The sequence below is a fragment of the Odocoileus virginianus genome, chromosome 17 (genome assembly GCF_023699985.2).
Source record: "Odocoileus virginianus isolate 20LAN1187 ecotype Illinois chromosome 17, Ovbor_1.2, whole genome shotgun sequence".
In the NCBI taxonomy this organism is placed as follows: Eukaryota; Metazoa; Chordata; class Mammalia; order Artiodactyla; family Cervidae; genus Odocoileus; species Odocoileus virginianus.
The window spans coordinates 18149721-18165900 of record NC_069690.1 but is presented as its reverse complement, the minus strand read 5'-3'; the positions used below and the strand labels follow the sequence as shown (position 1 = coordinate 18165900).

The window sequence follows — 16180 nt, the reverse complement described above, 5'->3', positions numbered from 1 at the left end:
GTTCTAACTGTTGCTTCCTGACCTGCATATAGGTTTCTCAAGAGGCAGGTCAGGTAGTCTGGTATTCCCATCTCTTTCAGAATTTTTCAGTTTATTGTGGTCCACACAGTCAAAGGCTTTGGCATAGTCAATAAAGCAGGAACAGATGTTTTTATTGGAACTCTCTTGCTTTTTCAGTGATCCAGTGGATGTTGGCAATTTGATCTCTGGTTCCTCTGTCTTTTCTAAAACCAGCTTGAACATCTGGAAGTTCACGGTTTAAGTATTGCTGAAGCCTGGCTTGGAGAATTTTGAGCATTAATTTACTAGCATGTGAGATGAGTGCAATTGTGCGGTAGTTTGAGCCTTCTTTGGGATTGCCTTTCTTAGGGATTGGAATGAAAACTGACCTTTTCCAGTCCTGTGGCCGCTGCTGAGTTTTCCAAATTTGCTGACATATTGAGTGGAGCACTTTCACAGCATCATCTTTCAGGGTTTGAAATAGCTCAACTGGAATTCCATCACCTCCACTAGCTTTGTTTGTAGTGAGGCTTCTTAAGGCCCACCTGACTTCACATTCCAGGACGTCTGGCTCTAGGTGAGTGATCACACCATCGTGATTATCTGGGTCGTGAAGATCTTGTTTGTACAGTTCTTCTGTGTATTCTTGCCATTTCTTCTTAATATCTTCTGCTTCTGTTAGGTTCATACAATTTCTGTCCTTGATCGAACCCATCTTTGCATGAAATGTTCCCTTGGTATGTCTAATTTTCTTGAAGAGATCTCTAGTCTTTCCCATTCTGTTGTTTTCCTCCATTTCTTTTCATTGATTGCTGAGGAAGGCTTTCTTATCTCTCCTTGCTATTCTTTGGAACTCTGCATTCAAATGGTCATTAGGTCCCTGCAATATTTTAGTGTAGCTACCTGTAGGCTCCCCTTGAGGAGTAATTCGATCCCAAGCTTCAAGGGCCACTGTTTTTCATTGTTCACGCAATGAAAAGGAGGGCACTGTATTTTAGCTTCTATAGCGTCAATTGTCCGGTGCCAGTTAGCATCTCAAAAGTAATTTGCTTTCAGGGAGCGCCTGCTCAAGCATTTCTGTTAGCATGATCTCTGGCTATATCTTGAAACCACATTGTCCATTGAGGATACTCTCCTGGTTTAAGGAGGGCTTTTATTAAAATCCTCCAATCATAAGGAATAAAGGTTCCAGTAGAAGACACTATAGCATTTAGAATCTCTCTAGTAAAAGGCGAATGTGGGCCATACATAGTTACAGCCTTTTTCATTTGTTGCATGTGAAAAAAGTTAGTACCTTCATATTGAGGTATTATCTGCCCTTGAGCATCAGCATTTCTTAAAACTGGAAAGGTGGGAAAACCATCAGCTTCAGAGACTTGTGATTGCAAAGCCAGCAATTCAGAGAGCCTCTGTCGTGAAGAGGGCAGATTATTGTTATTCAGAAAGGTGTTGTCGCTTTTAATGTTAAAAGGTGTCTTAAGGGAGTCGTTGTCAGAATCATTAGGTTCTATTGAGGGAGAGACTTTCGGATATGTGCCCTCTGGCAGGGGAGGAGCGCTTGGAGCAACCGGGGCAGGGTTAGTAGGAAAATTCTGAAATATTTTATGTTGTTGTAATTGGGCCTTTTGTAAGCCTTCATCGTCTAATTCATATTCACGTAATGAGTGTTCTGCCTGTTGCCAAATATCAGGAGGGCTAGAATTACCTTGTAATGGCAGAATCACGGCTTCAATGAGAGCCCATAAGGGCCAGAAATCTATCAGAATATTTTTTCCCTGTCTGATGGCTCATTCAACATTCTCTTTGACCTGATGCCAAATTTCTAAATCAAAACTCTCTTCATCAGGGAACCAAGGGTTACATTCAACCTGTGTCTGAAGGCAAGCCTCTATTTGCTGGCATGAAACTGAAAATCCCTGAACTTTAAATAAGTGATAAAGTAAAGTAGAAAAGTGATGGGGCTTTCCAGACATTTCACCCATGTCTTAATACTTACTGGCCTCAATAGGCCCTCTGGGGTCACTCCGTCCGAATCTTGCCACGGGTACCAGAGTCCCTGTTTCTGGGAGCCACTTGTTGGTCCTTTATTGGACTGGAACCTGATGGTCCGGAGTCGATGATGAGGGAGTGAAAGAAGGAAAGAGGCTAACATTCCCTGGGTTACACAGCCAGCTTTCGCGCTCCAGGGAATCAGCCAGAAATTGAGAGAGAGAAAGAGAGAGAGAAACAAAGAAAGAGAGAAAGAAAGAAAGAAATGGGGACCCAAGCTCTGATGGAGCAAAGGTGTTTTAATCAACATGGTGTGGGCATATATACTGTCTTACAAGGTAGTTATTCTCAGCAAAGATAAAGATTAAAATTCCAGACTTACAAAACATAAGGCAATCCCTATTAAAGAGATAGTTTTAAACAATCACTTTTCTCCGTATGGTTCACAAGAAGGAAGAGGGTACTTATCACCATCTTGAGAAACTAACAAAGGAAATGCCTGGATTCCTCAGCCCTGGGAAAGGCACGCCTCTCCTCTTAGTTATTGAATACTCAAGAATTAATAAGAACCAGAGGATTCCTGACAGATCCAAAACAGCACACAAGAAGCCTCCTGTTAAATGCTTCCTGACACTCTGCCATGAAGTTCTCCTTTCTAGAAAGACTTAGGGAAACTAGATAACTACATTTCTCTTCCTACCTCCTGGTTCCTGCCTACCACAGCACCCTTGGACTCTACTAAAGGCAGAACTCCAGGTCTGCGCTCCCTCTCTCTCCTTCCCACTGGCCATTGTCCTGTTAGGCCGCAGGATGTGGGAGTAATAATCCTTATTGTTTCAGAGCTCCCAGATGGTTGCTGCTTAGCTGCATTCTATAATAGTAATAAGAACCACAAGGGCCCAGCCAACATTTGCACCAGCTGAGGAAATACTGGCGGGAGGGGTTGGTGGGGTGAGGGTCTCCTGTGGGGCTGCTGGGACTGGCAGGCGGCCCGGACCTGGGTTTCGGTTTCTGCGAAATGGTGGGATTCCCCGCCCCCATCAGGCACCTGGAGCCAGCCAATCAATATGCGCCCAGTAAGAAACAAAGGGAGAGCTAAAAAGCCCGCGGACGTCTAAGTTTGAACAAAAGCCTGCGAAAGTTTGTACCAATAAAATTGCTTTGCAAACATGTAACCAATCTGCTTAAGCCAGCTACTAACCGCTTATGCATACCTTATAAATTTGGGTAACCCCCTCTGCTCAGGGCTCTCTGACCCCGTACCACTGTGTTGGACGTGCGGCAGGAGCCCTGATTCGAGTCAGTAATAAACTTCCCTTTTTTTGCGAGTTGCATTGTCTTGGAAGCCTTCTCTCTTCCCGCTCGGGGATTCGGACATTGGGCAAAACACTCCCACGTGTAGTAATGGCTAAATTGTTATTACTTTGTCTTCCTTGAATGTTTTCCATTGTTTCTGCATTTTTTTCACACCTCAGATTAAATTTATTCCTTGGAACTTTGGGAAGGCCTAGAAGGCTATGAGCTTCTTTGGTGGCTCAGATGGTGAAGAATTTGCCTACAGTGTAGGAGACTTGGGCTCAATCCTTGGGTTGGGAAGATCCCCTACAGAAGGAAATGGCAACGCACTCCAGTATTCTTGCTTAGAGAATCCATGGTCAGAGGAGCCTGGCAGACTACAGTCCATGAGGTCACAAAGAGTCAAACATGACTGAGCAACTAACTCTTCACTTCGCTTAGGAGGTTCAAGTTTTACCACAGTCATGGAGATGGGGGTATGGATAACCCAGGGAGCCCCTATACAGTCCTGTTCTGTTACAGATGTCACAGGGATTAAGCAAAAACACTGTGATATTACCACGAGTCCATGCTCACTCTGCTCACCACAGGACAGCCCAGTAAATCTGAGAGATAAGGTACTGAGACAAGGAATATGACTATTCAGAAAGCGAGCTGACAAAGAAGATGGCAGACTAATGTCTCAAAATGGCCATCTTGTTGGGTCTGGATGCCAGGTTCTTTTATAGAACCAAAGAGAAGCAAGGAGGAACCAAAGTCAAAAGGCAGAATAGAGAGGGAGAGGCAATGAGGAAGTAAAGTAAAAAGGGCCATAAGTCTTGCAAAATATCTCTGGGAAGGGCCAACCTTTGGAAGGAGTGTGTTAATCTCTTCTTTTCTTTGCAGACATTCACAGATGGGCAGGGACAGATTATCTCTCTATAAGCTGAACAAAGTCACTCAAGTTTAACAATTAGGCAGAGGGGCAGGGTCCTTTGAGGCAGGCCATTATGTATGATTATAATAACAACAGCAATGAAAAGCAGGTCAAAGAAACAGTTCCAACACAGAGTCAGAATTGGTTCTCTGCAACAATTCCCCACTGTCAAAGTTCATTCCACAATCTTGTGGGAAAAGGGAGTGATGAGCATTCTGCTTAATCAGATGGATCTTTCTGGGAGTGTCTGCCATTAGTGCCTCTGTTTCAAATATTGATATTTGTCTTCTTTTTGTTCCTCTTTGGAAAGTGCCTACTTGACACCTATAGACTTAGAAATGCTGAACTTCAAACCCAGGAGGCAGCATTTCAAGTTAAGGAGTTTGGTGCTTTTCTTTATGTGGGAAGATTTAAGAGTCAGGGTTCATTAAAATTTTGTCCTTGCTATGTGTCTCAGCTCTCTGTAGTCCTGTATTCTCAGGATGTCCTCAAGTTTCACCATAGGGAGTGGCTGCAGTCTGATGATTGCTGGATGGCAGGTATTCCCCTTCCTTGGGGTTCACTGTCTCACATTAAGGGCTACAATTGCTGATTCCATTTCTCGAGTCTTCTTCTCTTGGCCAGGAAGTTGACCAATATTTGGGACACATTTCATGATCACCTTTGTCCCATGGCACTGGGAGGCTCATCCCAGACCTGGCAAAATTTCTTCACATGCACTCCAGGTTCTAGATTTTTGAACAGGCCCCATCAATGGTTAAAGATTCTCTGGATTCTGCCTAATTTAATCCAGGAGTCATTTTTCCTTGTTGCATCTCCCCATATCTAGAGTCACACTATTGCAATTATTTTATGTTATAAATGAGATTTTCTCAAAATGTTTAGCCATAGAAGTTTAGTTGGAAGCCTGATTACACACTAGTTACTGTAATGTTATAAATTAGACAGGATATAAGCAATGCTGCTAGTAACATTGATAACGACATAGTGCAGCAGGGAGACAAAAAGCATGATTTGAAAACAAAGAATTTAAGCAATGATTATTATAACTAACTATAATCCAGTTGCAATAAACAAGCAATCAAAGGAGCCATAACTGATTTTATGAGCTATCTGCAGTTTCATTGTACCAGCCATTTGCACTTTATGCATGGCTTAACCTTTGAAACAAGCATATATATTAGTGGCAGGATCAACCAGGTAGAGAGAATAAGGCAAATTTATCCATAACTATCTAGATTAGATTAGCCTCTGCTTAATAATAGCTCATCCATGTGCAATAAAGCCAACCTAATACAGGAGTGGCAGTGAAGGAAAGTACAGGATTTGTTGCAGGAGTTATACAGGATTTATTACACCAATCAAGGAGTCCAGGCAGCTAGTGCTTAAAAAACCTAAACTCCCTGATGGTTTTCAGGGAAAGGTTTTTAAAGACAGTGAAGGAGAGGGTTGCAGCATGTGTGATCAGCTCATGGATGTCTTCTGATTGGTTGGTGGTGAGGTAATCGGGAGTCAACATCATCAAGCTTCCAGGTTCTATGTCCTTGTGGGGAGCATACAGTTAACTCCTTCTACCTGGAGGGGGCTTCTGTACCTGCAAACAGCACAAAGGATTTGGCTCAGAATATTTTCTATAGTCCTTGAGGAAGAACTAAAGGTCCTTAAGTATTGAATGGATAAGCTAGTATTATTTTGTCTTGCTTGACTGTTTTCCTTTGTTTCTGCATTTTCTCAATTTGCTGATTAAATTTTTTCCTTGGAACAGGGGAGAGCCTAGGAGGCTAAAGGTTTATTACAGACATGGGGTGTAAGGATGTCTTAGGAAGCCCCCAAGGGTCCTGATCAGTTGCAAACATCACAGGGATTAAGGTAAAAAGTCATGACCTCTGGATACTACACATAGTGTCAACAAAGCTACAGTGACTATAGATTGGTAGCTGACAATGATGATAAGACCTCAAATACTTTTTTTAAATTAAGTTATTTTAATTGGAGGCTAATTACAGTATTGTAGTGGTTTTTGCCATACATTGACATGAATCAGCCATGGGTGTACATGTGTCCCACATCCTGAACCCCCCTCCCACCCCCCTCCCCATCCCATCCCTCAGGGTCATCCCAGTGCACCAGCCCTGAGCACCCTGTCTCATGCATCCAACCTGGACTGGCAATCTATTTCACATATGGTAATATACATGTTTCAATGCTATTCTCTCAAATCATCCCACCCTTGCCTTCTCTCACAGAGTCCAAGAGTCTGTTCTTTACATCTGTGTCTCTTTTGCTGTCTTGCATATAGGGTCATCATTACCATCTTTCTAAATTCCATATTTATGTGTTAATATACTGTATTAGTGTTTTTCTTTCTGACTTACTTCACTGTGTATAACAGGCTCCAGTTTCATCCACCTCATTAGAACTGATTCAAATGCATTCTTTTTAATAGCTGCATAATATTCCATTGTGTATATGTACTACAGCTTTCTTATCCATTCATCTGCCTGTGGACATCTATGTTGCTTCCATGTCCTAGCTATTGTAAACAGTGCTGTGATGAACGTTGGGGTATATGTGTCTCTTTCAATTCTGAAGACCTCAAATTCTGATCGATCTCTTGGTTAGGCTGAGAGTTTTCTCAATAAATGGGGAATAGTTAAAGAGAAAACCACAGGCTCAAAATGGCGTCACTTTTGCTGAAGCTCATGATACCAAACCTAGGTTTAACATCTGACCTAGCTGGTAGCTTCCACCTTCCGCAGGAATGAAGACTTAGTCAGCCAGTCTGGAAATTTCTGGTGAGCACCCTGGAGGTAATATGTCTCCTAGGGCCTTTCCACCCTCAGGAGGAAGAAGCAGTCTGCCTGACCTCTTTTCCTAAACAGTGCTGAAATGCATATCACTGAAAATTGACCATGCTAAGAGCAAATACATTTCAACTGTGTTAAATTCACTCCCATCACCACTGTCCAGCTCCAGAAAATTTTCATCTTGCAAAATTACAATTGACCTTTTAGATGTTGGTGAAACATTCAAAAATTGTAAAACACAGAGATGATCAAATAGACCTGGAGTGTCCCCCGCAAGCTACTTTGTGCTCTTTGACCTGGGTCACTTCACTGAACTCACACAACGAGCTGTGGGGCCACAGACTGCTCATTCCACAGGTGAGAAAACCAAGGCTTCGAAAGGTGAAGTCACGTGTCTAAGATCCCCCTGCTGATGAGAATGGCAGAGCTGGGGATTTGAGCATGATTCAGTTTGATTTCCAAGCCCAGGATCTTTTAAGTATGCCAAGGCCTCCTAAGCAGGGTGGGGACAGAGAGTGACAGAGACAAGTGCCTACTAGTCCAGCAGACTGAGCAGATATCCCAAACAGAGACAGGACACAAGAAGGACAGGACAAGGGAGCTAGAGGCGTCCCCAGAGCCCCTGGATAGAAGACCAGCTGGCAACTTTGGGTCCACACAGCAGGGTCCAGACACAGAGGACAGGGCCCCACACCCAGCCCCGGGTAGGGGACAGTCTGACCTGGAAGTTGATGGAGGACAGCTGCACAGACTCTGTGACTCAGATGGTGTTGACATCACCAAAGGGCACACAGCGTTCATATTGCATGAAGCTCTTCCCATTGACCATCACTTGCCAAGATGAGAGCACATACCAGTAGTGGTCCCTGGCCAGGTGGGAGCACACCGGAGCCTCTGGGACTCCTGCCTCTAGAAGTTTTGACCTGTGTCTATAGTTTTCACATCAATCCTCTGTAGGTCTGGGCATCAGTCTTCAGATCTGTATCAGTTACAAGAACATGTTTGGGACCTGAAACGCATCCAAACACAACCTCTACCTTTATGTCAGGTAGCAGGATGAGGGGGTGGGGACATCCACATTCACACAGAGAAGCACAGACATGGATGTACTCACTCCCCCTCCCATCTCCCCAAGCTCAGAGATACTGCTCTACTTCCAAAAGCAATGTGCAACGCCCTGCAAAGCAAAGCCATTAATAACATCTGGATAAAGGCAGCAACAATGTAACAGAAACGCAGATGTTCCCAGGGACCTAGAGTGGAAAAAGAGCCACAACAGACAATTGGAATTAATTTGGATTTAAAGACCTAGGAGGCCATAAAAGCACCATGGTGACTTATCTAGTGCTTATTTCCAGTGTTAAAGAAGCAAGAGGTGCACCTGGAGTTGCAGGTGAAGGTGTGGAAGGAGACCGAAGCCTTAGCCTTACAAGGAAATGGTGGTCTTCTCTGTACAAAGGTGTTGCTCACGTGACTGTTTAAAGACTGTCCACAGCACCCGATGGGGCTGGGGGACAGGCAGCTAAAGGGAAGGGAGGAGAGTTCCTGCTCACCTTGAACTCTGAGCTCTATATCTGGAAGCAGAGCTCAAATTGACTCCCCCTCTGGGAGGGCATTTGCATCTTCCTCTCCTCTGGCTCCACTTCTTTTCTGCTTCCTGTCTCAGACCACATATCCGCTGTTTTCAAACCAAGGGTTGAAGTGGAAGGCAATGTAATTGCCACTGCACCTGGTCTGAAAGTTCCCGGCAAACCTTTGTGGAGGGAATTCAGACAGGGCTCGGTGTGCTGGCTTACTGCCAAGGGCGGGACCAGGAGGTGCTCACACTTTGACTGACATCCATCCAGGAACCTGCATACAGCCTGTGAGACTGGCTGGTGCCCGTCTCTAGTTTGTTGCCATCACTTTTGCTCACCTAATTTGCACTTAGTGTGTTTTTGTGCAATTACTGCATTTTGCCCTTAAGAGTATCATTTTCTAAAAATAAGGAGAAAATGGGTAAAGAAATTTGTGTCCAAAATGGAAGCAGAGAAATGTGCCTAGAAGTGAGAGACTTTGGGGTCAAGTAGTGCGGCTCGTTAGAGGCCAGCCTGTGTCTGCTCAGCTGGGAAAGGGGACAAATGGAAAGGACGGGGACACCGACAGCGCATGCCCAGATTTGGTGTCTAAAAGGGAGACAGAGAATAAACAGGAGCTCTCCAAGGATAGGGACCTCAGTGTGCGTGACTTTCCCTCAGTGGAGGCTGGTGTGTGTCTAGGAAGCCCTCTTCTTCCCCACCCCCAGGAGGCCCTCAGTCAGCCCGCTTGCCCAGCCCCTTGGGACGCTGAGGCAGGAGAGGCTCCTACTGCAGGGCCGGGCCCAGCACACGGTGAGCACAGAGGCCGCCTGACTGGGGCTGTGCCCTCTGTGCCTGTCTCCTCCTGCAGGGCTCTCTCTGTGGGCACCTCCTTTCTCCAGGTTCAGGGAATTAAGGCACCTCTCTCCTTGGCCACTTTCCATCTAGGAGCCTTGAACAAGTGGCCTCCACCTCTACGAGGCTCAATTTTACATGTATGACATGGGGTGATAAGGGTTTAAACCAGCTGGCCCCAATCTTTGTAGCAAAGGGACCGGTTTTGTGGAAGATTATTTTTCCAAGGACAAGGGGATGCGAGTGACGGGGAGTGGCTGTAAATACAGATGAATCTTCACTAACTTGCCCGCCACTCACTGCCTGCCATGTGGCCCAATTCTTAAGGAGCCACAGACCAACACTAGTATATGACCTGGAGGTGGGGGACCCCTGGTTTAAACATGGCATCCTGTGATGGGGCCTCCAGACAGGAAGTCAAAAGGCACAGAAGGAAGCCCTTTGCAGCCCACAGTGCAGGAGCACCCAGCTCCCCCTTAACTCCAAGATGGTCCTTCTCACACACCCTCGACCTGCCCTGCCTTGCTCTCTTGCCCCTCAGAGAGCAGACACCTCCTCAGGAGGACTTCCCTGATGCTCCCAGTTTCCTAACAACTCTAAACACTTTCAGAGCTCCTGCAGTGGGCCAGACACCATTCAAACTCTCTCAATGTGCTACCTTGCTTAATCTTTCCCCCAGATCTGGGCAGTGACTCCAGGATTAACCCCATTATATAGATGCAGAAACTGAGGCCCAGAGAGGTAAAGTAACTTGCTTGAGGTCATCCAGCTAGTAAAAGGTTCAGCACAGAGAGGCCATCTTTAACGTACGTCCCCTTTGCTTCTACACTGGGTCGTTGCCCACCCCAGAAGCCCTGTTCCCTCCCTGCAAGACAACCATCATTTTTCCAGTTATTGCTTAGAGCAGTAGAGGCACCCACAGTGAGCTCAGTAAACATTTGTCAGATGCAGGAATCCTGGGGATGCTCACCCGCCGCAGTCCTGAGCAACACCCAAGAGATGGTCGTGGAGAAGAAGTTGTGTCTGCCCTTCCGTGTTCTTTTTAGGTTGCTGCTCCCCTCCTCTGTCACCTGCAGGAGCTGTTTTCTTAGAACCCCAGAGCTGCTTCCTGTCCGCTGAGGCGCAACCCACCCCCAGCCCCGGAGTTCAGTGGGTTTCTGTAAGGAGACTGGGTCTCCACGTAGGCCATCTCTCCACCACCTCTGTGGCCTCTGTTGCTTTACACACTGGCCAGGAAGACCACTGCACCCAGAGGACTTAAAAATATATAGAAACCAAAGCAACTGGACTGTTACTCAGTGGGGAGGATCCAGGAGATGATGTAGGTTTAGAGAAAGGGAGAAGAGTAGGGAGGAGAGGAGAGGGTGGAAGTGGGTGCTCTTCACCCAGGTTCCTTTCCCCTCTGCTCACCTCCTGTGATCTGCACCGAGACCCAATAGTGCATAGAGGTTCATGTTGGCTCAGAGATCCTGACCACACTCATACTGCAGCAAGCTTCTAGACATCACTGGTCCTGAGAATGTGACTGTCTCTTGTGGGTCCAGACAAAAACAGAACTGCTTGGTGGGGTCCGGGCAGCTGGGTGCTACTGGTGCACAGGGTGGAGGTTGTGCTGGGAAGGCCTGTTTATAGCCATTTTCCATATAGGGAAACTGAGGCTCAGAGTGTTTAAAGGTCATTCCTAAAGTCACACAGTTCATTAGTGATAGCTTGAGCCATATGAGACTTCTTTGGGCCTCAAAAAGGAATTTCTTCCCTCTAAAATTCTATTCCTCACATAAAAACCTAGTCATGGAGGGATTTCCCTGATAGTTTAGTGGTGAGGACTCTGTGCTTCCACTGCAGTGGGGATGGGTTCAATCCTTGGTCAGGGAACTAAGAACATGCATATAGCATGATGCAGTCAAAATAAAAGAAAGAGAAAGAAAAGAAAAAACAATACATTAGCAGATGGAAAGAAATGTTTTATAAATATTAATAGAAAATCTTATCATGAAGGTTACCTTATCTTTGTGTTTAATGATGCCCCAGGAGCTTCTGATCCCTCCTCTCTAAGAATTTATCTCTCTCTTCCCTCCTCTTCTCTCACTTTATTCTGGGCTGTAGACTGGGGAGCAGAGAAGATTCAGACATACTAAAACTTTCTGAATGACATGGAGGTGGGTCACTATGTTGAATAAGTGTCTTTAATTGGCTCCACCACCTTGTTAAAGGAAATGACTGACTAAAACAGAGACTAGGATCAGCTGGGTAGCAAAGCGGGGTGGGGAGGAAACGCATAGCAACAATAGACTTACCTGAAGTCAAGCGGGTCCCCGCCATGTGCTCGAGACAGGGCCCTGGGGTCCAGCCTGGACGAGCAGCTGAGGGTCCTACAGGCAACAGGCGGGGAGCAGGGGAGAGGGTGCCCAGGGCCACACACAGGTCTGCACCTCTCTCCCTTCTGGCACTTGCCTGCGTTCTCAGGATTTGCAAAGACTGACTCCTTTGAGACATTCTCATAGACGGAGCCCACTTGCCTCCTCCATCCACCCTCCATCCCCACTAGATTCCCGAATCAACTAGAATATGACTGGATTTAAGGGGAAGACGACACACTTGGAACAGAAAGGAGGAAGAGAAGGAGAGAGTCTTTGCAATTCTCTTCAACACCAGGGATACGGGAAGTGTTTCCTCGTTGACTGGAATAGGAAGCAACCGGAACTCTCATTCACCGCAGGTTGGAGTGCAAAATACAATAGCGTTGGAAACTTGTTGGTGGATTATAATAAAGTTAATCCTCTACCTCTCCTACGTCCTGGCTCTTCTGCTCCTAGATATTCACCAAAGAGAGATAAGAACAGATGTACATGTACTTAACAGCTTCACTCATCACAGCCCCTCACTGGAAACACAACTGTTCACCAACAGGAGAAGGGGAACAGTGAATGCTCCTTGCAAACCCTTGGACTATAGCCTACTAGGCTCCTCTGTCTGTGGATTTATCCAGGTAAGAATATTGGTACAGGTTGCCATTCTCTCCTCCAGGGGATCTTCCCAACTCAGAGATCCAACCCATGTCTCCTGGGTCTCCTGCATTGGTAGGCAGATGCTTTACTACTGAGCCACCTGGGAATTGCCTGCTATGGACTAGCCATCAGCAAGAAAATGGGACTGAAGATAAAGGCAAGGTCTTCAGTGAACCTCACCGTTGAGCACATAGAGCCAGACACAAGTGAGCACACAGTGGGAGCATTCTGATAACATAAAATCCAGTAACGAATCAGAAAAGCAATGGCTTTGAGGGGCACCAAATGGGAGGGATCCGAAGGAGTCATCTGGGTGCTGGAAATGTGCTGGAGCTTGACCCGGATGGTGGTCATGCAGCTGTTTACAGCACAAAAACTCATCCAACAGACTAGGGTCTGTGTGTTTACATGGACCGTACCTCAATGAAGTCTGTTTAAAAAACACCACAGGCCATGTACAGTGGCACAGTACATGAGAATCCACCTCGACATGCAGAAAATGTGGGTTTGATCCTCGGTCCTGGAAGACCCCACATGGGGTGGAGCAACTAAGTCCATGTGCCACAATTATTGAGCCCAGGTTCTAGAGGCCACTTGCTGTAAATACTGAATCCCACACTCCTACGGCCTGTGCTCAGCAACAAGAAAAGGCTCAGCAATGAGAAGCCCGTGCACGGCACTGAAGAAGCCTCCCATTTGCTGCAACTAGAGAAAGCCAGCGCAAAGCAATGAAGAACAAGCACAGTCAAAGGAAAAGAAAGTAAATAAGTGAATTTTTAAAAATTTAGAGACCACCCCCAAACTCACAGAGCCCAGGGAGAAACAGGGACAGCTAGAGTTCAAGGGGACATGCACTTTGACATCTCCAGGTGATTTGGAAGTGAGTCACAGTGAGTCCAGCCCCAAAAGGAGAGCCCAGGTTCCTCTGCTCCAGCCCTTTAGGGAGGGCCTACTGCCAAACCCGAAGGCCAATGGGTTTTTGGATGAATCAAGACCGAAAGGAGGCGTCTCCAAGACCTAGGGCCTGGCACAGCTGACCTCAGCAACCTGGCGTCACCGTGTGTGCGGTCACTGAGACCCTTTCCCAGGACCTGGCTTGAGGTGAGAGGCAGCCCTCGAGCTCCATTATTTAAAGTCCAGACACTTGTCTGAGCTTCTCTGTTCTCTGCACTGTAGACCATAGGATCTGCTCTAAATGTGTTGGCCACTTAACCCTCTCAAAAAGCCAGAAACTGACAAGTGTTGATGAGGACATGGAGAAAGGCCTTTTGTGCTGTTGGTGGGAATGTTAAATGGTGAGGATGTGATGGGAAACACAGTGTATGTGCTTGATGCGAAGAGACTGGCCTTAAGCTTCTGATTGCTAAAGCGTCCACTTCGAAGACACCCATCTTTCCTAAACATGGTGCCGCTGTGTGACACTTCTAGGTAAGCCGCCACGCTTGCCCCACCCATCAAGTTCTCCTTTCTAGGAAACCTTGGGCAACCGAGATAACTGTGTGAGTGACCCCACATGTCTCTTCCTGCCCCCTGGTTCCTGCGTAACCACCCTACCTTTGGACCCAAATAAAAGCAGAACCCCAATCTGCGCTCTCACCCCCTCCTTCCCACTGGCCATTGTCCTATGCGGCCCTCGGGACTTGAGAGTAATAATCCTCATTTTTTTCAAGGCTACCTGATGGGTGTTGTTGAGCTGTGTCTTGAAGTCATGATAAGAACCCCAGGGGCCCATCTGGCCATGGTACTAGCTCCAGCTGGGCTAATGAGGGGGGCTCACATGAGTAGCAAAGACCCACGCGATTGCCCCCGGTGTTCCTGAACAGGGAGCATCACTATCAATAGTCTGAGACAGACCCTACAAAACAGTACGGATGTTCCCTTAACAACTAAACACAGAATTACCATGTGATACAGCAATTTCACGTCTGGCTTAGATGGTAAAGAATCTGCCTGTAATGCAGGACACCTGGGTTTGATCCATGGGTCGGGAAGATCCCTTAGAGAAGATCATGGGAACCACTCCAGTACTCTTGCCAGGAGAATCCCATGGTCAGAAGAGCCTGGCAGGATACAGACCATAAGATCCGACAAAGTCAGACACAGCTGAAACAACTTACCACTGCCAGCAATTCCATGTCTGGCTATATACCCTAAAGAACTGAAAGCAGAGACTTGAAGAGATATGTGTACACCCATGCTCCTGGTATTATTTACAACAGCCAAGAGATAGAAGCAATACAGGTGTCCATCAATGGATGACTAGGTAAACAAAATGAGGTCTATATATACAATGCAATATCGTTCAGCCCTAAGAAGGAACTGAATTCTGCCATAAGTTACACCATGAATGTTGGGGAATGAAGAAATTTTCCTCTACCCTTCTAGGTTTTCTGGCCTGTCTAAGGTTAAATTGACATGAGACATATTAAAAGGAAGAAAATCTAACAAAGGTATAGTAACACTTGCATACATAGGAGAGACCAAGGAGAACTACCCACCAAAACAGTCAAAACCATCGCTTTAAATACCACCTTCAGCTAAAATCACAAGAAGATGTTGAGGGCAATGGTTTGGGACTTCAAAGATGAGGAAGGCTATTCACAGAAAAGTCAATGTTTGGTATATAAGTGCTTGCTGGGTGCAGAGTGGACTCTGATCTGTAGGATGTGCAAGGTTTCCCCTACCACACCTCGCTTGTGCTTTTCTGTAAATATCACTGCTCAAGGCTCTATTTCTACAACAGGTCCTTTATCTGCACTCTTTGCTGCAGTTCTTCAGTTCAGTCGCTCAGTCATGTCCAACTCTTTGCAGCCCCATGTTGAGGAGGAGGTAAAAGAAAAACTTTGGGCCTTCAGTTTCTTAAGAAGAATCAGCCTAAATGAATCCTCATGCCAAAGCGACACATTTAGGGGTGGCAAATTTTGCTCTCCTACACTCTCTAAGTTTCAGTCTTTCCTCATCTGTGAGATGTAGCTAATTACAGGCCATGTTTGATGTGATTGTCATGAGCACTGAATGAGCTGAGGCTTGGAGGGCACTTAGTCTGGCTACAACTCACCAAACTGCGTCCCAGTTGTCTTCTACCATCTGATTTGGAATCACTAAGAGCAAAGACTTCCCTTTAATCTCCTTGGAAGGGACTGTACCAGATCATCCCAACTACGTGGATGGCAGTCAAGCTCTTGAATCTAGGATATACATCTCAGGACTGAAGAAGACCCCACATGACACCTGGTCCTGTCCAGGTGATGGAGACTTCAGAATCAAAGTGAGGAGGAAGAGCAGTAGATGACGTTCAGGTAGGCTGCTTTGGCCCGAGACAATGGATCAAGTCTTCACACTTTAACAAAACATGACACCCTTTCTCCTTCTTTTCCTTTCTTCTTCTCTGCCACTGACTAGGAAAGATAAAGCCCCAATCTGTAACCCTCAACACATTGTTAAAGAAAGTAATCTTTCAACCGAATTTACCATCAGAATTCCCAATCCATCCATCACTATCTAGATCAGATTTACCTCCACTCAGTACGATTCATCCACGCACAGTAAAACCAATCTACTGACACGGGGTTATGATGAAGGGAAGTGCAGCATTTATTGCAGGTACCAAGCAAGGGGTCCAGGCAAGCTTAAAAAAACCAAATTCCGTGATGACTTTCAGGGAAGTGGTCTTAAACACAGGGTGAGGGAGAGGGTGAGGGGTGTGTGATCAGCTCATAGATGTCTTCTGATTGGTTGGTGGTGAGGTAATCG

At 46.1% G+C, this 16180-nt stretch overlaps 1 protein-coding gene across 1 annotated transcript in view; it reads right to left on the bottom strand.

The window, feature by feature from the left end:
* Positions 1–16180, bottom strand: part of LOC110135301 (galectin-9-like) — a 92222-nt gene that overhangs the window by 52436 nt on the left and 23606 nt on the right. The window contains exon 5 of the mRNA XM_070478461.1: positions 11717–11791. Coding sequence (XP_070334562.1) covers positions 11717–11791 — 75 coding nt within the window. The remainder of the gene's footprint in view (positions 1–11716; positions 11792–16180) is intronic.